General features: G+C 46.4%; 3 protein-coding genes across 3 annotated transcripts; all 3 read right to left on the bottom strand.

Moving 5' to 3' along the window:
* Positions 1–4632: 4632 nt before the first annotated feature.
* LOC131584104 (serine protease inhibitor Kazal-type 6-like) lies at positions 4633–8782 on the bottom strand. Its single transcript, XM_058848879.1, has 4 exons — positions 8685–8782; positions 6583–6614; positions 5520–5632; positions 4633–4755 (listed from the first exon to the last, which is right to left on the bottom strand). The coding sequence occupies exons 1-4, from the start codon at positions 8740–8742 to the stop codon at positions 4710–4712; spliced, it is 249 nt and encodes an 82-aa protein (XP_058704862.1). The 5' UTR covers positions 8743–8782; the 3' UTR covers positions 4633–4709.
* A 3387-nt stretch (positions 8783–12169) lies between these two features.
* On the bottom strand, positions 12170–16270 carry LOC131584229 (double-headed protease inhibitor, submandibular gland-like). The gene is made up of 8 exons (XM_058849129.1): positions 16213–16270; positions 15716–15738; positions 15051–15178; positions 14749–14794; positions 13708–13835; positions 13514–13565; positions 12734–12861; positions 12170–12255 (listed from the first exon to the last, which is right to left on the bottom strand). Exons 1-8 carry the CDS (start codon positions 16268–16270, stop codon positions 12210–12212), a joined length of 609 nt encoding a protein of 202 aa, XP_058705112.1. The 3' UTR covers positions 12170–12209.
* A 5517-nt stretch (positions 16271–21787) lies between these two features.
* LOC131584129 (ovomucoid-like) lies at positions 21788–23914 on the bottom strand. Its single transcript, XM_058848930.1, has 4 exons — positions 23772–23914; positions 22941–22963; positions 22389–22513; positions 21788–21960 (listed from the first exon to the last, which is right to left on the bottom strand). The coding sequence occupies exons 1-4, from the start codon at positions 23824–23826 to the stop codon at positions 21915–21917; spliced, it is 249 nt and encodes an 82-aa protein (XP_058704913.1). The 5' UTR covers positions 23827–23914; the 3' UTR covers positions 21788–21914.
* Positions 23915–24046: the final 132 nt, after the last annotated feature.

The raw sequence follows: 24046 nt of genomic DNA, 5'->3' as shown, positions 1-24046 counted from the left end.
GGAACGGAGCATCATCCTGCGGGCTGGGGAAGGCTGCAGGAGACCTTCTGCAGCCTCTCCTGGCTCCTTCCTATGGGTCACCACCACAATCACACAAAATCCGAGCCCCCGCTGCCCTGGTGTAGCTGTGCAAAAGGATTTAGGGCATGTCTAGAAACGGAGGATGTGTTTACATCGGCTCCCAGGCAGTGGTGGCAGAGGTGACTCCCCAAAATCACCCTGCCAAAGAAAGGCACAACATTCCTTGGCAAGGCCAGAAGCGTCAGAGCTGGACCCTGCCACGATAGCAACACTTCTGTTCATTCACAATTAACTGAGCAATTTTAGCTTCAAAAGGTGAAGGGCATCCCTCTGCCCCAGCAGAAGCTCTGTTTTGACCTTATCCTTCAACTCCTGATTAAAGCTCTGCCAAAGCCCTGCTGTCTCCAGAATCCTGTCCTTCTTGAAGCCATTGTCCCTCATTGCTCATGAGTGACAAAGCCAAAGAGGTGCCTTGAAGCACCACCTCATTTCAGGGTTTGGGACAAGCAGCTCTTCCTGTGACACCTGCATTTCTATAGGGGTAAATCTTATTCCTCCCCCGTTCTTCCTTTCTCTGTTGGGGTAATCCTCATCTACATTTCCTAAGCCTTCCACAGTGTTTTTAGAGCTGCCTTATAGGACACCTGCACCACACAAAATTACTTCAGCTGCTCCTGTAAGAAGGTCCTAAACTACACTGTTAATTTCAGGGGAAAAATACCCACAAACAACCTACCCACAAAACCCCCACCAGCTCCCAAAAAACAAACACCAACAATCACACCTCTAAGCAAACTCCTTCCCTTTGCTCTGTAGTCCATGAAAGCAGACAAATCCCTCCCCTGGGCTCCTATTTGAGCCCTTCAGCTGTGATAGAGAGGAGGGAACTGTTGGCTGATTCCCAACATCTGGCAGCCCTTTCACCCCAGGGCAGGTTCAGCTGTTCTTTAATCCATGAAGAACCCAATACACTCTGACATCCTCCTGCTGCTCCCTGCAAATGTCACCATCTTTTCAGTGCCCTGAAACACTCCTACAGCTCTCCCATGTGCCCCCTGAACTATCCTTCTCCCTGTCCCCATGGCTCAGAAGCCTCTCCACTACTCAGTTTTGGGCCCTGCCCCCAAAATAAGAAAGGCATTGGAATGCTGAAGTGAAAAACCACCAAGAGGGTTGGGGGCTGGAGCATTTGCTTGGTGAGGGGAGGCAGAGGGAGGTGGCGTCACTCAGCCTGGGGAGAAGATTTCAGGGGGATATAACAACAAAGACCTGTAAAAAAGCAGGTTCCTGAGCAGGTGCATTCAGACTCTTCATGGTGGTACATGGTTTGGAGATGAGACAGTTGAAAAAAAAAAAAGATGTTGGAATTGGATACACAAGGAAAAAATTCTTTACCATAGTGAGAGACAGCCCAAGGAGATTGCACATCCACCTTTGTGGGTTCTCAGTGCTAAATTGGGCAAAGCCCTGAGCAAGCTGATAAGATCTCAGCACTAACCCTGCCATGAGCAGGGGTTGGACCAAAGTCCCTTCCAAGCTGATCCAGCCTGCTTCTCTTTGGGAAAAGAGGGTGAACCGGAATGATCACCAAGTCCGGAGCTTCCTCCCCAGCAGGGTTGTGGGAGCCCTTCAGTCAGCACCACCACCCTTGGATCATCCCGTGGCAGCTTGAAAAGCCTTGTCAAACACTGTGAATGTCAAGGGAAAAAAGTAGGGCAAAGGATTCAACTGAGTTATGGCAGTGACACGTGCCTGTGCTGGGGGAGGAGGAGGAAGCAGTTGAGCTCACAAGTTAAATGGGCCAAGAGCCTGGACACCATAAAGGATGGGCTGCATCACCAGCAGAGTGAGGCTGTGAGAGGGAAATAACATCCTTCCCTTTGCCATGGGCATGGCCTGGGCACATGAGGGTGCTCAGCTGGGAGCAGTGGCTTCCTTGCAGTGAGACCATGTACAGATTTCATTCTGATTGTATTTTAACTGCTGAGGGGACTGAGTGAGATGTAGGGAGAACCTGGCCCTCATTCCACTGCAAGGGGTGGCTCCCATCCCTGCCTCTGCCCCTTCTCCCCCAGGGACAGAAAGAGCTGTGAAGAAGCTCATGTTATCTAAGAGACATCTCAAATGTATCATGACTCACTCACCTTTCAAAGCTGTCAAAAAAAAAAAAACAACAACAAAAAAACAACTCCACAGAACAACCCAAACCAAACACAACTTAAAAGGTGCAGGAAGAAAATCAAGGAGAAACAGTGGCTGAAGGTTTGATTTCTGTTTTGGGGTGTGTTTCTGGGGAGGCAGCCAGACACAGAGGGGAGCTCAGGTTGGTCATCCTGTGGCCACTGCTGCCCTGTCCCAGGGATCCATCAGCCCCACTGGGAAGGTGAATCCAGATTCCCAAAACCAAGAGTGAGCACACCTGGCACCAGCAAGCATCCTTTCCATCCCAGTTCCATCCCAGTTAGCTGGAGCCATGTGCCTGTTCAGCTGGAAGGATGGATCTCAACAGAAGTGGTTTTTACTGCCTCTCTTGGCCTCTCCTGGGGACAACATTTTGGGAAGTGTCCCCAAGTGAGGGAAGCCATTTCCTCAAACCAGATCACTCCCACTCTCCTCTTCCCTGTCACAGGTGGAGGAGATGGTAGTTGAGTCTGTGAAATATGGAGGTGTTTTATTTGCTATTTTCTCTGAAAAAACAGAGTACATGTTATTAAACAGTGAACCTCTGCAATTTCTGTTCTCCTGTGATCTGTCCTTGTTATCTCAGCCTCCAGATTTAAGAGGATTAGATATGGCAATACGCTATGACAATTTTGGAGTCACTGAGGGCATGTCAAGCTTAAAGATGCCCCATTGCCCTTCTCTCATTAAAATGTCATTTTCCATCTTAAAAATGAGGTATTTTTGCTCCTGTCCTTTGAACATGGAGCTGGTCCAGTGCCACACAATGTCACAGGATCATCACAGGATAACTAGTGTAGGAGAAGTCATGGAGGTCATCCTGCTCCAAGCTGGAGTTTTGATAAGGAAAGGCATTTTCCCAAGGTGTTCTTCATGACCACTTGTGCCTCTTGCTCCCCTCAACCCTGCCCACGCTCTGGATGTCCTGTCGAGTTCAGTAACATCTGAATTTAAACCTGAGCAAGGGCCCAGGCTGTACAGCCACAGAGAGGGTTGGTCTCCTTCAAAGAAGAGGTGGCAGATTTTGCAAGAACCCTTGCTGGGATGGGAAAAATGTCAGGATCAAAGGCAGCTGGTCGGAGAGAAGCTCCAAACCAGCTCCAACACAAAGCTCTGCCTGGGCAGCTCAGCCACTGGCTGGCTGCCTGGGAAGTTACCAAATGACAAAGGATCTGCCAGAATTGGGTTATGTGGATTACCAGAGGAGTAGCTGGTATTAGGTGTGCTGAGCACCTTGCTGAGGCCTCTCTTTTTAGGCATTGTGCCCCAGTTGAGTTCAAAGCTGGGATTGTGGCAGGAGAGGCTCAAGCTCTGTCCAAACAAGGTCCAGAGGTTTAGGTGCTCAGCATTTAGGTGCTTGCAAAAGATGTTGACCCCTGAGGCTGATGGTAAATCTCCCTTTGAAAGTTAAGTGTTTAACATGAAGGAGCTGCTGTCCCATTGATCTACTGCCAGTGTTTTAACAAGAGGATGCCACAAATATTTCCCTGTGAGAGTTTTGCACAGTGAAAGGGGAGAGACTGTAAAATTACTTTTCTTGTGTTTGCACAAAGAAGGTTTGTCAGCCAGAGTGAAGAAGAGAGAGGGCAGCAGTGTGAAAAGTGAAGAAAGGAATGAAGCCTATGTGTATTAAAAATTGTAAATAAATGCAAACATGTGTGCCTAGAAAATCAAGGTCTGTGCATGATTCAGAGAGAATTTATCCTAGAGAAGGGGAGAGTAAGCCCACAGCTCTTCTGCTCCAGGGAATGTATTTTTTTTTAAATTATTGACAATTTATACAATCTGTCGCTCTTCTAAATATAATTTTATTAGCATGAGAAGACACTTGGCAGCAGGAAACTAATGCTTGTGAGTTCACAGTTTTCAAGACAAAGCGTTCTCTAAGAGAAAAGAAGGAAAAAGACTGATTTGGGAAGAAGAGCCTTGCAGCTTCTGCCTAAAACCAGCCTCCACCTGCCATCTTCTGGGTGCAGGCTTAAATGGAGCAATGTTCCCTACCCTCAGCTTGCTTGTCTCTGCTTTCCAAAGGAGATGAGGCATATGCAGTCACGCTGCTCATCAGCTCTCCCGTCACCCTCCCACAATAACCCCTGCGAGAAGGAACACGGCTCTGGAGGCTGGAACCGAGGCTCCTGCTCTCACCCACCCCCTGGGATGGGCAGCAGCCCACGAGCAGGTTTTGGCTGCCCAGCATGTGCCAATGTGCCAGGCAGGATGGGACAGAGGAGCTGTGGCTGGTGGGGGCAGGAGGACACAGGGGAGCCGTGGGAATCGCCTTTATTCCCGGGAGGAGGGTGATGCAACAGCACAGGAGAGCAAAGCCACGCATCAGGCTCCAGCACGGCTGGATCAAAGCGTTTTTCTGGGTCTTACAGAAAAAAAGAATCCAGCCAAGGAATCGTGCTGAGTTTTATTTTATTGAGCAGAGACAGCAGAGGAGGACAGGCTGATCCCGTGTCCGCACCGATGGCGACTCAGCTCCTGCGGCTCGGTCCAGGGAGGACTCAGCATTTCCCCAGGTGCTTCAACCTTATTTTCCCTCCACTTCTCCTGTAAAAGGAGGGAGAGAGACTTAGAGCAAGCAGCAGATGACAGATGCAGCAGTGTGGGACGGGGCTCATCCATGCCAACAGGCCTGACTCATGGCAGTGGATGTCCCTGGTACCTCACAGGGAACACCAGGCCATTTCCTCCTCTCCTCGCTCTTCTCTCACCTGCCCTAGGACAAGGCAGCCCTGGCTGTGCACTAAATGTAACGAGTGCTAAGGCAAAAACATTCTGCAAGCACATTCCATCCATCAGGAATGGCTCCTATTGCATCTCCCTTAGAAGGTGACAGAGCTGAGGAAAAGGAGAGACATCCTGTTCTTCCTCTGAGATCTTGTGTCTTGTTCCACAAAGTTCATTCAGACTTTTCAGGAATAACTTGGCATGGCTCAGCTCCCACATTCCTCCAGGCACTTCTCAGTACCCAGGAGTGTGGGCAGCGAGAGCTGCAGCCTGTGGCACACAGTGGGAATTGTGCATCAATTTAGTGCTTGTGGAAGGTACAGGCAGGATGCACTTGCTTCCCAGGCCCTGAGCTGCCTCTCAGCATGGCAACCAGCAGCCTGCAACGCCCAGAAATGAATTAAAATTAACTCATAGTCACACAGCTCTGCTCCAAGGAGGAAACATTCCGCTTGGCACGGTTCAGAGGCTGGTCCATACACGAGGAGCAGCCTGGATAGACAGCTTCCCCTCCATGAAGAACATCATTAGATCCATGGAAATGAAGGCAAAGCCTGCTGTTTCACCCCCCCAGTGTCACTTACAGCACTGCCTTGCAGAAGGCACACTTGTTCCCATACGTGACGCCGTCCGTGCCGCAGTGAGGGTTGGACTCCCTTGTGCAGTACACGCTTCTGTTTATGAACTCTCTACAAATCTGCACAGGGAATAACAAAAAAACAAAATCCTTCAGGACCCCCATACTCTTTGTTTCACTTTCTAAATTGGACCCGAGATCATTCATGTAATGCTTTTTCTCACAAGTGCTGACACTGCCTATTTTCTGACAGAAAAAGCCCTCTCGGAAATGAGCAGAAGCGGCATTTCAGGGGAATTTTGGCCCCGTGTTTGAGGAGGGAAACTGTAGCCACCTGGGAGAAGTCTTGATCTCCCAACAACAGGAGTGGATTAGCCTAGGCATGCACGAGAAGAGTCAGCACTGATGCTCTGTCAGGCACTTAGAGCCGAGCTACCTCCCTGCTGCATGACTTCAGGTGGCTTGCGAAACCCTGCCCTCAGTTTGGTGCTTGCAGAGCTTCTGCTTTCCCAGGGGAAGGAGGGGAAAACCAGAGGGAAATTCCCTGAGGAATTAAAAATCATGCCAGCAATTAAAAAATATGTACTGGAAGTGCACAGGTATTTTGTCTCTCTACAAGTACCAGAAAATTTGTCTAAATTTAGGGGACTAGAACACTTAATAAACCGTTTGCTTCATGAGAAGATTGGATAGGGAAGCCAAGTCAAAAGTGGAGCAGCACATAAACATTTGCTAAATCAACCATTTATTTCCCTGCTCTACCTGCTCACGTGGCCACACAACATCCCCCAGGTAGCAGTGAATTCCCCAGCACTGGGAATCCTTGGAAGGACCCACCTGCTCCCAGCAGACATTAAAAACTGTTTACCCAGCACCAAGATTTTGGTTATAAAAACATTCCTCCAAAGGGAAACGCCATGACTGGATGTGGCACTCAGTGCTATGGTTTAGTTGACAAAGTGGTGATCAGTCAGAGGTTGGATTCGATGATCTTGGAGGTCTTTTCCAACAGTAATGATTCCGCGGTTCTATTAAATGCAGATTCAGCAAGCAGAAACAGCAGCACTAACCTCTTCAATCTCTTGACCTGCTACTTCTGGAACTGAAAAGAAAAAACAAACAAACAAACAAAATAAATAAAAAACAAATAAAAACCAGACAGATTTTACACATCAGCATTACTTTCTGATAAAGTCTGAGCTGAATTCTCAAACCTTTTATGCAAACCACAGCGAAACATACTCCAGGTTTTTCCTACTCCGTCATCACTCACGGGGGAAGAGGGGGAAGGAAATACATTATCTGAATTGCTTCTCAGTATTTTCCTATTTTGAAAAATGCTACTAAAATACCATGTAATCATTCATTCAGCTGCTAGCTACACCTCAGACACATAACCCAATCTCCTGGAAGGCAGCCACTCCCGGGGAAGCAAGCTGCCGTATCGGATGTGGAACCGTGCTCCCAGAGATTTTAAACCCGTGCTGGTTTTTAAGGCTTTTAGGCTCCTGCACCTCTGAACAAAGCACGTGGCTGGTGCTGCTGGCAGGAGGGGACCATGGAGAGGGAGGGCCCGTGGTTGGGTTCAAGCACAGCCCAGACACCCTCCCAGGACAGGCTCAGCCCAGCTGAGATACAAGGAGACGTCATGGGGTGACAGAGAGCAGAACAGGCAGTGCCAGCACAAAAATCCCCTCTGTATCACAGGCTCTGGGCATGGAGCTAGTCAGTCCATGCTCTTTCTGTTTCCTCCCAGCAAAGCTGGCAGGCAGGCGTGCAGGTTGAGTCAGAGCTGTGAAATGGGGTGACCCTCTCGTGTCCCTAAGGGGGAACCACTCCAGGGTGGGTTGAATGCAGATCTGCAGAATCTGGGTCACAGCAGAGTGGGACAAATGCCCAGCATTGGTGAGGCTGTACCTGCTGCTCAGCAGGGTCACTGCCAGCTGTGGCTCTGGGCAGGAGGTGCAAGGACCCTGTCCTACACTCATCCCTCCCCGGTGGAAATCCCACCCAACCCTCAGTCAGCTCAACCCTCATCCATCAACCCTTCCTACTTATTTTGCTGTTTCTGTTGTCCTTTGGTGGTTTTTTCCTGGTGCTGGCACATTTACCCTCTGCTCAGGTTTGGCTAGGCTGCCTTAATGCTGAAGGCACTGATATGGCTATCTGCATATTATTTACAAAACAGCTCATTAAATAGCTTTTATAAATATTACATGCAGCTACAGAAGAATTTGTGATGATGCCTCTTGACATCTGTTTATTTTACAGGAGATCACAGGGTTTGCTGCTATTCTGCCCGGCCTTGGAAGGAAACATCAGCCTTCTGATGGAACCCAGTCCCAATTAAGACTCAATTAGAGACAGATGAATATTTCATAATGAATAATGTGTACAAAGCAATTCACCTCTTCTCCATGCACAGCTTGCCATTTTCTCAAGTGACTTCTTTATTCAAATTATTCACAGAAAAACAAGTATAAATAATTCTTGTTCCACATATTCTTCAATAACTGTTGCCACACACCTTGCAGAGTTAGGTCAGCTGGACTCAAGCAAGTGATAACACTGACATGATTTATAGGTTCAAAAATCATCACTCAGCTTCCCCACATCATCACAGAGATGTGTAAATCTCCAGATAAATAGTTGCTGGATCCTTTTAATTTGCCCTCTTTGTTCTGGCTCCTTGAGGACATTTGAATTTAATTTTCAAGCTTTTCTCTGCAACATCAACGAAAGCTGAAACTTTCATCTAATTACGTCTCCACATCTCCAAGGAAAACACCAAATACCAAGATGCTTAGGATCAAAACAAGAGCAGATGACCTGGAGGTGAGCGAGTTTCTTCTCTAAATGGTTCAGCAAAACTCTCCAGTGAACATTTGTACCAAAAATTCATAATTACACTCTGTTTTGGTATATTTGCTGAAGAAATGCTCAGAATTTGCTCGCTCTGTCTCCCAGTGACACCTCCACTACTTTATCCACTGCAGAGGCACACAAGGAGTGGAAATTTGTCACATGAGTGAGCAAATCCTGCAGATATTTTCTACTTGCTCAGCTTCATCTTCAAGCCTGTCAGCTGGTGATCAAGACTCTCCAAAATTTGTTGTCAGGAGAGATTTTGGTGTTTGTTTTTCGTTTCTAGGCTAGGGGAAAGATCACTTACCCGAGAAGAAAGAGAGCAGCAGCAGGCTGAGAAGCACTAAGGCACCTGTAGCCCTCATGCTGCAGGGAGCTCTTTAGTCCAAGCCAGATCGGAGCAGGAGGTGTTGTCTCAGTCCCTGAGCTCACAGTGTGCACACAGAGCTGCCTTTCTGTGTATTTATGTGCCTGTCATAGCTGTCCTCATTCCCCACCTTAATTGTGAGAACTTCTCCACTTGGTTTCTAAAGCCATTATTGGTCCTGGCCGGTTTATGGTGCTTTAAGGAATGCTGTCCTGTCCACATCAAACCTAGAAAGGGATAATTATATGAGTGATAGACGTGCTTGTAACATAATTATTTTATTTTTTTTTTTTCTAAATAGTCACAGGATTCTCACATGGGTGAATTTTCAAAGCGGTGATTCACTGGGGAAGCTGGTAATTTTCATTCTCTGGGCCCTCTCTGAATGCCAGCACTGAGGCTCTGAGTGCAGTGTGATGACACTCACTAGACATTACGAAATAAATCACAGCATGAGAATGTGTTTTCTGTGAAACCAATTATACCTTGTTCCCTGGCTATTTTTGAGGATGGTTCTAAATTTGTGGAGTTGGGGTGGAGAAGCGCTGGGCTGTGACATGCTCTCCTCGCTGTGTGCACAGTCCCAGATAGGACTGCTGACTCTCCTCCCTGAACTATTTAAACTCTAGCTGTCAATGTTTTTCCAGTTTTTCACATTCACAAACATATGTTAGGGCTCTGCTCCCACCCCAAGTGGCAGTGATGGGAATTTGATGGGGAATTGGCAGATCCAAGCTCTATTTCCAGCTGAGGCTGTGCAAGGATTTGTGTTCAGGCAGACCATTTGCCAAACACCTCTACAGATAAGAATAAGGCTAAATTTTAGTATGTTTTCCTAAGGAGACGAGGCTTAGGAGTGGAATGTGTGTAGATATATCTGGGTTTTAGTTCCCCCAGTGAATTTTGAATACACAACTAGTTGCAGCCAAATTTTACACTGGAGTGAAAACAAAAATTAAAAAAAAAAAAAAATCACACTTTAATACATTTCTCTAGCAAGAGAGGAAAGATGCTACCAGCATCCCCAGCCAGCAAGAGAGTTCCTACAGGAGAGCAATGCTATGGGTTGTCCTACATCTGGGGAAGCATTTCAGTTTGCAGCTTGCCAGACATCTTAAAATCCACAGAGTGGCAGAGAAACTGTGACTGACAGGCGAATCCTCAGCTGTCTATTAAGGGTGATCTCACGACACAGCCTCTCATGTAATTTAGTTATCAAACCCGTCAGCTGCAGCCAGCCACGCTCAGTTCTGCCACTCGCAGCACTCCCTGTTTGCCTTTTCTGCTTTCCGACGTCACCGCTTGCGACCACAGCCTCGATACCTCAGTCCCTTACCTGCCCAAAAAAATGTTTTGGCTGCTGCAGCACAACTGGGCTGGCTCCAGCCTCAGCAAGCACACGGCAGGGACCAGCCCCTTCCAGGCTGAGCAGAGGAAAAGGCTAAATTACCAACCTGGTGATTATTGTTATTGCCCATTTCCACTTCTTTGTGACACCAAGTCATGGCAGGGGTGGGGATTCCGTCCCTCTGACAATCAGGGGTAGAAGAAGGGCACCTGGACCTTGTGCAGCCCAAGGGATGGCTGGGCAGAGCCTTGCTGGTATCAAGCTGAGTCCTAACCTGTGCAGGCCACGTTTTAGACTTAAATGCTACAAACCTTTCCATCCTCTGAAGTCCTTGCTAGAGGCTCATGAGGCAGATGGACACAGCCATATATTCACCATTTGCCCCCCATTTTGCTGCAGGTGACCAACTTCTCTTTGGGCTTTCCCAAAGCCTTCAGAGCAGGTTTCCTGACTTCCTGGATGTGTTTAAAAAATGACTGGATGTGGAACTCAGTGCCATAGTCTAATTGTGGTATTAGGGCATTGGACTTGATGATCTTGCAGGTCTCTTCCAACCTAGCCATTCTGTTGTTGTTGTTGTTCCTCAGGCACAAACTGCCTCTGAAGAGGAGGCTCACCATAAGGCCTTGCCATCAAAGACAATTTCCTGCTATGGCCAGAACTCCACTAGTCTGTGGCCACTGTGTGAACCTCTTGCCCAACCAGGAATTATAGCCAAACACATCCACTGGCTACTTTTACTGCTCCTTAACTATTTTCTCAGACACACAAGCAGGTGACTAGTGAGGACTCTCGTGACTCTCCAATTTGTCTTTTCTTAGGAGCAGGCACAAAGATATGATGTGACTTATGTTATTTGTAGTCATACCAGAAAAAAACCCCAAAAATAGGAATTTTCATTCTTCTTCCTGCTCTCTATGCTGGTTCTAGGGAAGGACAAGCCTATTGCATTCTGCTACAAACTTCTTGGTCAAGAAATTATCTGCTTCAGAAAACAAGACCAAAAGAAGTATCTTGAAAGTCACAGATTTTGTCCTAAATATCAGCCTTAGCAGCAGGTGTTCTTTTACATAACAAGAGAATGGGAGGTGGAGAAAGGATGAGGAAGGGAGTGTGTGAGCCATGGCACTTGGGACTTTTTTTGCTTGTGCTGTTTGCATACTAACTCCTTGACTCACCCAAAAAGATGGCACATCATCACATACAGTCATATATGTCATTTTTCCTGCAGTGCATGCTTCAGGCTCCCACAAAGATGTTATCTTCACGCCTTTTTTCCCCAGATAGAAAATACACTCAAGCTGCCAGCACATCTTCTGGCCCTTCTTTCCCAGACTTAGAAAACCCAAGACCTTTTCCTGAAGGGTCCTCTGGCTCAAATACCACCAGTACAGCTTTTCAGATCTCTTCTCCAAGAAGCTGAAAGCTTAAGCCCAGTCTAATTTCTCTTCAGGTTCTCATTAGGCTCATTACAGCCTTGCATAGCTTGCTGCAATTTTCTGCTGATGGGCACAGTCTCGATGGACACACCCTTGAAGGAAGCAGCAGTTCCTAATTTTCTCTTCCCTATGAGATACCTCCTCCCTTTGCCACAAGCCTCCTTTTTGTAAGGCACCACCAGACCTGCCCCTTGCCCAGGTGTGACCAGGTAAAGCTGATCATGCCCCCTTTCACCAGGACCATTCCACCAGGCCAAGGCCCCTAAAAGGAAGAGCTCCTCCAAGTTCCAGTGCTGTGACAAAGACAAATCCATTTACCCTCTGCAAGACTTCAAAATTAGATTCAAAGCTATGTTATTTTATAGCATTTTCTGGTGGTTTGCTACAGAATGACATTCTCTCATGAGGGCTTGGACTGGTGTTTTGCTCTTTATTGTGGTTTATTTCACCACTTGTCCTGCCTGGCAGAAAAGTACCCAAAAGCCTGAAGACCATTATCCCAACCGGAAAACAAAACCAAAATCAAAAACCATTCCATGGCAAAGATTGTGGCTGCATTTAATTTATTGATCAGTCAAAGCAGAAACTGATGCATAACAGTTGAGGGAGCAAGGAAGAGCATGTTTGATTGAAGAATTTGAGAGGGAGATGTCATGTTGAAGGGTCCAGCTGCAGCACTTAGCATTCGCCAAGGTGCCTGAAGAACAGAGCTCCAGCGCTGCGTCTGAAGAGAGAGAGAGAGGGAGATCAAAATGGATCTAATTTTGATAGCCCAGCTTTACCCAAATAAGCCAAATGCCCTTGTACTCTCCAAGTCATAAAGTGCTTCACTTAATGTTCCACCTCTTTTCAGATTCCTCAAGTTACACGCTTTCATAGGTTGAAGAGATTTGGGACAAACCCCGTAATTTTGGACACCTCCTACGGACACACTTTCAATCACCCTGACAGGGAGGCAGTCAGCAATGCTATGAGCCTGCAAGCGGGGATCTGCTTTTAATTGCAAGGGGAGGAGGAGAAGACTCACTCAGGCTTAAGATCTGTGGCGCCTGGGGGGTGGCAGAGGAGTGAGCGCTGGGAGAGGAACATGGGGTAGGGATGGGAGCTAACGGGAGCTCTGGGGCTTCCCCACCAGCTGCCACAGCTGCAGGTGAGCTCCAGCTCCTCTGCTTTCCTGGCCACACGGTGAGCTCTCTACTTACGAAACAGCGTTGCAGAACTTGCACTTGTTTCCATAGGTTCTGCCGTCGGAGCCGCAGATGGGGTTGTACTCGGAGGTGCAGATGAGGCTGCCGCCCTTCTGCTGGTTGCAGTCGATGTTCGTGTTTTGCTAATGGAACAAAAACAGGGTTTAAAGCTTTTGCTCCCTATATTTTCCTACGTAAGTGCTTTATGTTTATTTAATATTTGTAATATGGGAAAGCACGAAAGCACTTTTCAAGAGCAGAGCTCTGTTGTTCCAGCAATTCTGCAGACTAAGAGAATGGGTTTGCCTGGAACAGCCTGAAGTAGGGAGATGGTGGAGGTAAAAAAAATCTAATAAATATCATTATAAATAGTGAATGACCATCCTGGTGTTTCCAGGCTGGCTCTCCCACTGGCTGCTCTGGCTCAGCAGGCAAGAAGAGGCAAGTGGACAGAAAGGGAGTGGTCACAAGCCCCAGTGCACCAAGTTCTCCCACCCAGGGAATCACTGCTACTAATAGCGCTCCTGCATCGATGATGCAGCGTCTCTTACTCATCCAGTTTCACAGTAAATGAAGGTCTCAGCACCCTCTGCCTGCTGTTCTCAGGTCAGAGAGGGGACCAAGTATCTCAGCCATGGATTTGGTTCCCTCCCTGTTGATCCTGGCATAACTGTTTTCCTCAAGTCATATTTTCAGGCCAAATGCACCAGGACAGTGGAGGCATTTCTATTATTTAGCCATGAATGTGTGCTGCAAAATGTGACAGCAGTTAAGAGTGCAGGTTTCTGGCTTTACCTGCACCTGGAAGCACTCTCCGTAGTTCTTCAGGTTCACTTCCAGGCCGCTCCTTTGGGGGGAAAGCAAGTGGAGAATGAATGAGCACAGCACAGCTGCTTCGTAAGCCAAACTACCCCTTTATGCTCCAAATGCCAAAAAAAAAGGATCAGTACTGATCCAGGAACCCTCCCCTGACCCAGGCCCCCACTTACGCCACAGCATTACAGAAGTGGCACTTGTTCCTGTAGGTGATGCCATTGGTGCCGCAGATGGGGGTGTACTCCATGGTGCAGGGAATGTTGAAACCACTGCCAGGCTTCAGGAAACCAGTACAGTCGACCTGAAACAGTCACAGAGCAGCATTTGAATCTCTGCTCCCCTTTGCATCAGCCCTGTGTAATGGAGTGTGGTGCAAGGGACATTTCCCCCTCCTCCCAGAGAAGGTGCAAGATGAAAGGGGCTTCCAGCCACAGCGTGGTGGATTTGGGGGAGCACAGATGAAATCCTGCCTGTGGGTACAGCATCAGTATCTGTTCTGAGGTGGGCTCCATCCCTGACATCTTGGGGATTTTCCCCCTGAATGCCACTGTGAAGGATTCTTGCCTAAAATACCTCACAGAGCAGCAATTTCTGCTGTGAGGTGCCAGTGCCTTTCAAAAATGGAATTTACACTCAACTCACTGCTCCTGCAATTACTCTGAGTGTATTGAAATGGGAGTCATTGTATTATGTGAAATTGCACAGCCAGAATGTTTCTTTACTCTCTCTCTCTAAACTAAAAATAGACATTCTTTGCCACTTTGTGGTAGCTCCATATATTGATATTAACTGCAACTTAATTTTGTGATAAACATTCTGATGGAATCCATTTTTTCTGTTACAAAATTATAGTTTAGTTGAAATCCAAACTTCTTCTGGGAATTTCTTAGACACAACAAGACTCTAAGTCTAAATGTAAAGAGAAGTGTTTTCCTAACACTGAGAGAAACACTCTTGAAATCAAAACTTTCCTTTCTAAACTCTGCTGCTATACAGAAGACATTTTGCCTTTTAAAACTCACTGATTTTAGCAGTTCAAACAAAATGCAAATTAAATTTCCTGCAGATCTGAAATTCTTCGCTTTCACCCCATTTCTGAGAGCCAGCAATTGTGTGGGTTCACACAAAAAATTACAGAAATACAGAACGAATCCTAGGCTGGGTTTGTGTCTGGCTATCACCCACCAGGGGAAGGAACAAATCTCTGACCGTACCCTAACGCATCTTCCATCGTGTTTCTTGTCAAGAGCACGGTTGCGGCTAGAGGGAGAGAGGGAGAAGGAAAGCAGGGATTAATCTTTTCATGCCAGGTAGTCATCTCAATCATTAAGTCTCTCCACCCGTAAAGCCCCAGTAATTAATCAGATTCTGGAGCTTTGACATGGAAGATCCCGGGCATTAGGGAAGACCGAAACTTAAGAAAAATCGAGTCCACCCCGCGATTAGTCACAACCCCAAGGGTTTCTGCCTGCTGCTTGAGCTGGCACTCTTGGTGACCAGGGGACTTTCTACTCACAGGAAATCCTTGCAGAGGGCACACTCATTGGGGTAGGTGCGGCCATTGGTGCCACACACAGGGTCGTAGTTGCGGGGACAGACGATGCTCATGGTTTTTCCAGACATCATGTAGGCGCCACAGGAGGCCTGGGAAAGGGGACTCACAATGTCTCCAAACAGAAAGAAGGGTGTTCTTCCCCTAATCCTGTTTTTGCTGCATTGGGAGGCTATTCTATGGGGAATCTCTATGTCTCCTCCATGGTGGAAAAATAAAAAGGTATCGAGTTTCTTGCAGCATATGAAAGCACCTCTCTGCTGTTAAGACTTGAAGTAATTTTGGCAAGAATTATGGGCAAAAATGATCATTCCTTGGGGAATCAGGATAGGGAAGATATTTAGGCAGATATTCAATAGTCATATAGATTTTCTGCTGGCACTCTGTGCTGTGCTGACTCGCATTCTACATTATTAATCGCTGTCTTTTTAATCATCAACCTGCTAAATTATCTCTCTCTGACAAAGGTGTTTTCTTATGTTGGGAAAAGAGGTGCACTTAGGGGCACTTCTTTCTTATTCATTTTCTCTTTTTTTTTTCTCTCAAGTGTTCTCTGGCATATAGTGTGAGTATGAATTATTCATCTAGTCTTAGAAATCAAGAGTAAATGACAAAGATCTAATACTCACCCGTCTTTGAGCAACAGCAAGATCTACAATAAAAACAGAAGTTATAAAATGTAAAAAATGTACAATGTCCTTCATAAAATTCCCTTGGAATCATCAGTTTCTCTACAGAGTAACAAATACACCTTCTCATTACCGAGAGGTGATTATCCTCCCAAATGTTTTGTCTACTCCAAGTAAATGCAAAGTGATACACCGAGATTAAAAAAAAACTCACTTATTTGCGAAACCAGAAATTTTGACTCGCTAAACAAGAATTAGAACCTAAAGTTTTATCCTTCTTTAGCACCATAATCCCCACTAAGTCTCAAGAGCTTAAAGCACAGATCCCCTGTGTTTATCTTCACAAGGGTGAGGATCGTTGAAAAGAGAGGCCGCGTATTCCTAAACCATGGCATCCCCAGGAGGCTGCGCTCTCCTCCAGGATGCACAGAGACAGGGAAAGGATCAGGAGGTCTAGACCAGCACAGAGAGTAACAAAAGTGACAAAAACGACTTACCAGAAAGGCAGCCGAGAAGGACCAGCCCCAGCAGGGCAGCGCAGTTGGCCATCTTCATGTTGGTGGTGCTGGTGGTAGCGGCTGTTCCGTGTGGGTCGGCTGCCGGAGAGTCCGTGGATGGTTCTCAGCCTTCTCCCTCCCCAGTATATATATGCATCTCCCCGACCTTGTGAAGTCGTCAGCAGAAAGTAATTATTTGCTCTGTAAACTAAGAAAATTGTATCGATTACCGAGTTGAGCTCCAAAGAATACTTGTTTGTTAGAGAGATGCCCAGAAGAATTAAACAAAAATATGAGCTACACCCAGCTTGTTAACAAAGGCGCCTTGCTGTACAATGAGTGATTTGTACTTTCCAAACAGGAGCACTGTCTCAATAGTGGATGTTGTGAAATGGCATATGGAAGTTGGGGAAGGGAAAAAAGAGCCCATTTGTTGGAAGTGTTTGACTTGTGCTCACCGTATCACATATGCTAGACAGGAACTGGGCTCTGGGAGATGTTGAGTGTAGTGACAGGAGCATGGGACACCCTATGCTCTCACTGACATGATATCTGGGGTCTGGCAAGCATCATTTTAATGCACTTCAAAGATGCTGAAGCCTCAGTGAATCTCTCCACACTCTCTCCTGTAATTTCCTGATACACTGGATTTCTCACCGACAGAAAGTCATCACAAGAGAAAATCATTACAAAAAAAACCCAGAAGTTTATTAGACATTTCTGTGTAGGAGTAAGAGTTATTCATCTGTTGGCAAGGAGTATGAGTCTGATTAAGAAATTATGAGAATAAGCAGCCCTAAATCTGTACTGGGATAATGGTTCCTATTAATGGCAAGCAACTGGTATTCTGTGCAGGTGAAATGGGCTTGTTAATACCAAAGGCATTCCAGAAAAAATTCCAGTAACTGCAAACAGAAGGAGAGCCGTTAGGCTTCCCCCTTCTCCCTCAATTATATGGCATTAAATTTAGACTGTCAGCTGAAAGTCGTGTTTTAGGGAAGATAAGTGATAAATAATGTGCTAGGCTCTGCTAAGTGGCTCGACTCTATCACAAGTGTGTGGAAAAACAAATAAGGGATATTGCATAAAATAATAAATTTTTGATTTAAGGTAGTCACGGAAGGAAGTGACGGATGGAACTTGTTTGTGCTTCAGAAGAAGCTTGTTTCATACATGTGGCTTAAAGACAGCCTGAGTTTTAAATAGAAAATCAGAATTGGTTTTCTTATTATCCTGGGAGATGTTCAACACTTGGCATGAGAAGATAAATCATTAAAATGTAGCTGAAAGCGTAAGAGAACTGTAGTCACAGAATGGAGCTTGTGGGATTTGGCCTGTTTATATCAATGAAATAATTTTCCTGAAAAATAAATGAATAATGCTATTTGGATCTCTTTCACAAATATCACAAGTTGAAGGGCTCCTTTGAAAGTTGTTTCTGTCGCATTCTTAGCATCCTGAGTGAGTTGACTTTCAGATTCCTTGAAGTGATTGTGAGCATATTTGGAAAGGAAGCGGTAGTCACGGAAGCATTAATATTGATTAATCTCCAGGGGCAGGAATGCCAAAGTCTGAAAACAAAGCTTCCTCAGAACTTGCAGCAGCCACTGGTGGAGGTGCTGCTTTCCAGCCCTGTGGCTGGGGGGGCTCCAGGAGCAGAGTCCATCTCCTCTTCAGCCCTGCGACCCAAACTCCCCCACAGCCACCTCCAGAAATGAGATCCCCATTAGCAGAAACTCTGCTGCTTCTCCTGTTGTGTTTGCTGCCAGGCTGAAGGCAGCAGGAGCTGTTGTGCCTGGCAGGTGTCTGCCAGGGAGCGGCATCGCTCTCATGTTGGGTCAACACCTGCCCTTTCATTAGTTAGATCCGCTGGGAGATTCTCTCTGCCCCACCTGATGGCCCTGAGGGTCTTTGTGGCCACCCAGGATTGCTCCAAAAGCAGCTCTTCTCCTCCAGCAGCCCCTGCCACTTCCCAGGGCAGCAGAGGGAAAAAGAGAAACGAGGAAAGAGCCTTGCTAGGGGGTCTGGGAGAAGGGATGGGAGACAAAGGGCAGTACCCAGGGCAGGGCAGGAGAGCTGCTGGGACAGGCGTGACAGGGGATTGCACAAGGAGCCCCATTAATAGGAAAGAGAGGGAATGGGGCAGCAGCAATCACAGGAAAGCAGATGGACTGAAAACAGGCATTAGGAGTAGCGAAAAACAGCAGTTCTCATGCCAGTGAGCCTTGGGAAATGTCATACACCTGTTGCAAATGGGAGAGCAAAGTGAAGCCAGCTGCCCAAAGCCCTCTGGGATGTTTGTGGTGGTGTCACACTTCCCTGTGGTGCCCAGTGACAGGACAACAAGCAGTGGCCATAAACTAAAACACAGCAAGTTCCACCTCAGCATGAGGAGAAACTTCTTTCCATTGAGAGTTGCAGAGCACTGGGACAGCTGCCCAGGGATGTCGTGGAGTGTCCCTGTCTGGGGTCATTCCAAACCCTCTTGGCCATGTTCCTGTGTCACCTGCCCCAGGTGTCCCTGCTTCAGCAGGGGTTTGGACTGGGTGATCTCCAGAGATCACTTCCAACCCAAGTTATCCTGTGATTCTGAGGTTCAGAAACATCGTGATGGAGGGCTCGGTAAAGTGACTTTGGGATTATTTTAATATTTCTACAGACATGAGATCCGTATAAAAGCTTAAATAAAACTCTTAAATGAAATGCTTCCTTCTATTTCAGACTTCTAGAGGGCAAACATTCAGGAAGGTTTTGGCCACATGAATGGGATAAATGTTGGCCATCAAACAATGGGTCCTCTAGTATTAAAGTAAATTTCCAATAACTCTGGAAATTCTACTCAGTTTCTAATCCAGCAGTATTTTTTCCCATAGCAGTGATAATTTCCTGGGAAGCTTTTCCTCTGCTCCTGAGGCTTCCTTCCTCAAGTAAGTCCATAGCCTACCACAACCTAAAAAAATCCTTCACTGATGCAAAACTTGCCATAGGCTTCATCTGGCTACAAAGAGCAGCAAGGGGGGATTTTTTTATTATTATTAAATAAGAGGGTGGATGCGTGCACGCAGGATATGTCGTCGTGCCAGCAGCGGTGACATTGTCCCTGCTGTCACGGGATTTTGGAGGACAAATGGGTTATTTCTCTGCAGTTCCCAGGGATGAGGAACAACTGCAGGAGCTCCTGGCCAAGCTGCTGTTCCCAGACCTCTGCACACGGGGGCAGAGCTGGATCTTCTATGAGAACAAAAATTCAATTTACAGCCCGCAAAGCCCCTGCTCTAAGCCGCACTCACCTATTATTTCTCCTTGTAGTTCAGCTATCTGATTGCTGCCTGAATATCTCCAGTCTTTTAAGCATAGATGATATCGCAGGCAAGGGTGTCTGGAATAATCTGACTGTCTGGAAGCTGCATGCTAACAGCACAAGGCTGAGGATCCCAATCCCTCAGTAAATCTCAGCTCTGCCTCACTGCAATAGCTCTGACACAGCCAGCCCCAAAAACACCTGCAATTAATTGAATTTTCGAATATACTTTTATTTTACTTCACATCAAAAAAGATGCAGTAACAAGCCATTTCTCTTGAATGAAGCCATAGAGAGAAACTGCATTAACAAAAAGGTCTAGACTGGCCTGAGGTATATTTTGGCCAGCAACAAGTAGAACAATGCACAAAAATAGAAGGAACAATATAAAATAAAATAGAACAAAATAAGTACATGCAAAGTGTTAATCAGGTTGTGGGGTAATTGAATGGCATTTCCTGAATCCAAAACATCAGATAATGACATAAAGTGCTGAGGTACTGCTCAAAGAATTGTACCATAAAATACCTTGGCAGGCAGACAATGTTTCCTGCCTTGAATTTCCTGGAGGGAGAGTTAGATTAGTAATGGTGAGAGGATTTGTGCTGTTGTGGCAGGATTTTATTGAGAAGCAATAAAAAAAATTATTTCCAACGAGGTGCTCATAAAAGAGAATTCTCTTCCTCTCCATCCTGAGGAGAATCCAGGATGAGCTGCCGGGGCGGAGGCCGGGGGTTCCGCTGGGGTCCTGCTCTGCCCTCGGTCACTCCTGAGCAATCCTCACTCTGCATCACTGAGGATTTATCATTTCTGCTCAGTTTCCCCTTAATTGCCTGCTGGATTTTCCTGTTTAGCAGGTATGCCCCTGCAAGAGGCCCTCTGAGCATCACGGGGATCTCCAGCACGATCGGGAGCTCTGCTCATCTCCAAGGCATCGTGGTTCCTGCGGGCCATCCTCATCCTCTCTGCTGCTGCCTGAGAAATAAAATAACTGCTGGAGCTGCTGCTCTTTTAGCCTGACTCCCACGCTCAGCAGAGGGGGAGAAGAAGGAGACAATGTGCCCCACACCCCCAGCATTACCTCCCAGAGCCTCAATTTATCCTGGTCCCCAGAAATTGCATCTGACTCTGAAAAGCTTTCCCGCACACAGACCTCCCTCTCACAGGAGGGACATGCCAGCCCCAGGAAGGGACTTGGCACTAAATGGTTGCAGAGAGTCATGTCTTTTGGAAATAAATTGTCTCCTTTTAGAGAGCTGCTCTCTGCAGTCTCTGGGAAGTGACACATTGTCACTTAAGATCATTAACTATTTGACTGTGAGACTGCTGCCTCTACAGCACGCGGCACTGGCAGCGCCTCGCTGTTAATGAATAATAAATTAACACTATGACTCTGAGCCCTTCCTTTCATCAGCCGAGATTTCCAGAGGCCGGAGAATCTCAAAGGATCCTCTACAAGCGACAGTCAAGGTAATTACCTTCAACCAGGAGCTAAGTGATGGGTGAGGTGCCCGGCCGGGCTGCGGTGATTGCCAGCATCCCCCGGACATCAGCTCTGGTAGCACTGGGTTTCTGCAATGCCCCTCAGCAATGAACCAACGTGGGCACACAGGGAAAACACCCTGACATTGCTCTGGGGAGCTAAACAGATTGCAGAAGGCCTTCTCTCACCTAGAGCTGGTTTTTTCAACCCTGCATGCGAGGTGAAGGCAGCTCGGAAGGTGATCTCCACATATTCTCTAGTAGTGTAAGAAATCTGGGATAACCCTGGAAACTGAAACAGGGATGAGCAGCTCATTGTGCCAGCAAGACCCCTTCTGTGTGGCAGAACAGTGCCAGAACACCCCAATTACAGCAATCTTGGGGCTGTCTCTAATTTTGTTAACATTTAGGTTTGCCCAACATCCTTTTGCTCTGCCAGGCTACAAAGAGTGAGGCTGGGTGAGGTGCAGGTGTCTGCCAGCAGCACAGGGAGGGAGGCAGCTCCTCTCACCCAGAGTCATTGTCTGACATCCCCTCTGAGCAGCAAATGGACAGAAGCACCAGGATGCATCTCCTGGTTTTCTTTAGGAAATCCAGATGGAGGTGGACGCCCACAAAAGCTGCCCATTGCCTTTGGGGTTGGGGTTGATATTTTTGAAGATCAGAACACCGTTCTCCCTCTCCCTGAAATTTTCCCATTAACTCCCACACCCCAGGGCTGTAGCAGCGCTATAACCATGCAACATGTTAGGTAAAACCAGAATGAGACAAAAGCAAGGCATAAATGCTTGGTCTTTTTTTTTTTATTAGCAGGGGTTTCAGGACTGATAAGAGGTTTTCAAGGGTCAGGTCAAGGGTTTAGGAAGTCATCTGCCATGGGGAACATCGCCAGCTTTCTCAGCTGAATCCCGTCGAGAAATTAACACGCATTAAGAGATCTCAAACCAAGAGCTCCACGGCTTCTCCTGCAGAGAAAGAAATCGGTACCTCAGAGACAGAACAGCTGGGCTTTCACTGTTGGTCTGTCCCTCTACACCACAGAGGGACTTCTGAGCTCTATTACACATATTTTCTTTTATTACTGACATATAAAGACAAGAAAAATTCTTAATTTAAAAGACCAAATAGTATGTAGGAAACAGGCTTCATTTGCTGACATAAAGCTCTTTTGCAAATCACTTAAGAGGAAAATGGAGAACACTATGTTCTCTCTTTATATCTGAAAGAAAGGAGTATCCCAGCAAACCTTCCAAAAAAAAAAAATAAAATTCCCTTGCTGGTGAGAGAACAAACAAACAAAAGAACTTTACTTCTCCAGCCAGTCTCCATGACTGATTAAGCAGTTTAAGTTAATTCACCACTTAGTAGGTGAAGAGATTTGTTCTGTACGTACAGGTATGCATTGCAGAACATGCATTTGTTGGGGTACGTGACACCATCAGAGCCGCAGTGGGGGACATACTCCATGGAACACATATTCCTCAGAGTCCTCTGGTTCCTGCAGTAGATGGGTGCAGCCTGTATTCACAAAAAAAAAAGAGCTCTGAACCAAATCTGGGTGAGAAAAGTGATATTAGGAGCACCCACACAACCCTTGAGCTGTTCCCTTACTGCCTGGGAGCAGAAGTTGAGGAAAAGCCCAGGGACAGGGCAGGATGCAGTGGAGTGCTGCCTCCAGCCATGCAGAGCCTGTGGAACCACTGTAAAGGATGCTGCAGTAACTTTTGACAACAACTTGGACATGAACTGAATACTGCCCTACTTGTTGAAACTGTCACTGGATGAAAATGGCAATTTCACCCGATAATATCTGTGGCAAAGATTGCTCAGGCAGCTGGGCGTCTCAGGCTTTTGAAAGGCTCCATCATGATGTGATTAGCAAAGATTTATACAGAAACTGCTTTAAGGAAAGAAAAGATGGAGAATAGAAAAATCCATCCCTTACCTGCAGTGCATCAGCAGCTGGAACTAAAAAAAAAAAAAAAGAAAAAAATGAAATATGTTACAAATGCAATTCATGGATTCTGTTAAAATCTGAGAATGCACGCCCTGAATACATATCTTCCAACTCCCTGTGTGTTTGCAAATTATTCTTAGACAAAAGGAATTTCAGGCAAAATGTTGTGCCATACTCTATGTTGATTCTGTAGCATTTTTTTTTTTTTTAATGAGGGTTACAGTCAAAATGGAAAAAGGCATGTAAAATAAAAGAAGAGAAAGACATTTTCCATGCTTCAAAGGATGGAGCAGGACATGAACTCAAAGCAAAGCAAATTATTGAGGTAAACAGGGACATAAAGCTGACAAGTACACAGAGGCTTATTCTTAAATAAGAATAGCATTTTGTGAGAGGCGAATTTATAAAGCTTCTAGAGCAGTTCAGGCTCTCCAACTGCACCTCGGTTCAGGATGACTGCAGGAAATGTTCACTTTCATTCAGTAAAATTATTTGTGTTTCTGCAACATTTCAGAGGTTAAATACTGGTTGTCTGAGTCTCCGGGTTGCACCACGTACATGTCACTTCTTTCATTATGCATAAACTAGCACTGAGAGTAGAGCTGTTCCCACAGTTGTTCTTACCCACTCAGTTCTGTTGCTAAAATATTACCCCATAAGTGATAGTCTCTGATGTCAAGTCTTTTCAACACTATCTTTCTAGGAGTAAATAAGTCCTTGCAGAATGGAGCTCTTTCCAGTCTGAGGATGTTTTTTTGTGGTTTTGAAGACAACCAGCGCTGACTCCAAGGCAGAGCAGGAGGCAGTGGAGCCACTCACCTGAGATGCAGAAAAGGGCCAGAGAGAGCAGCAGCAGCAGCCCTGTGGTCTTCATGGTGGCTGGATGAGCTGTGAGCAGCAGAGCTTGGCTTTTGCTCAGGAAACACAGCCTGGATTCTGTCCTCAGGTGGCAACCACGCTTATATGTACGCCTGCAGCACTGGGGGGTGTGTGTGTGTTTGTGCACGTTCATATTTGCCTTATCCACCCTTATCCTGCAGCAACATTTCCAGCCTTTTGTCTCAGTGGCAATCTCCACAGAGGTAAGCTGTGCT

The sequence above is a fragment of the Poecile atricapillus genome, chromosome 13 (genome assembly GCF_030490865.1).
Source record: "Poecile atricapillus isolate bPoeAtr1 chromosome 13, bPoeAtr1.hap1, whole genome shotgun sequence".
Lineage (NCBI taxonomy): Eukaryota > Metazoa > Chordata > Aves > Passeriformes > Paridae > Poecile > Poecile atricapillus.
The sequence above is the reverse complement of the archived record's forward strand: the minus strand, read 5'-3'. Positions and strand labels throughout refer to the sequence as shown.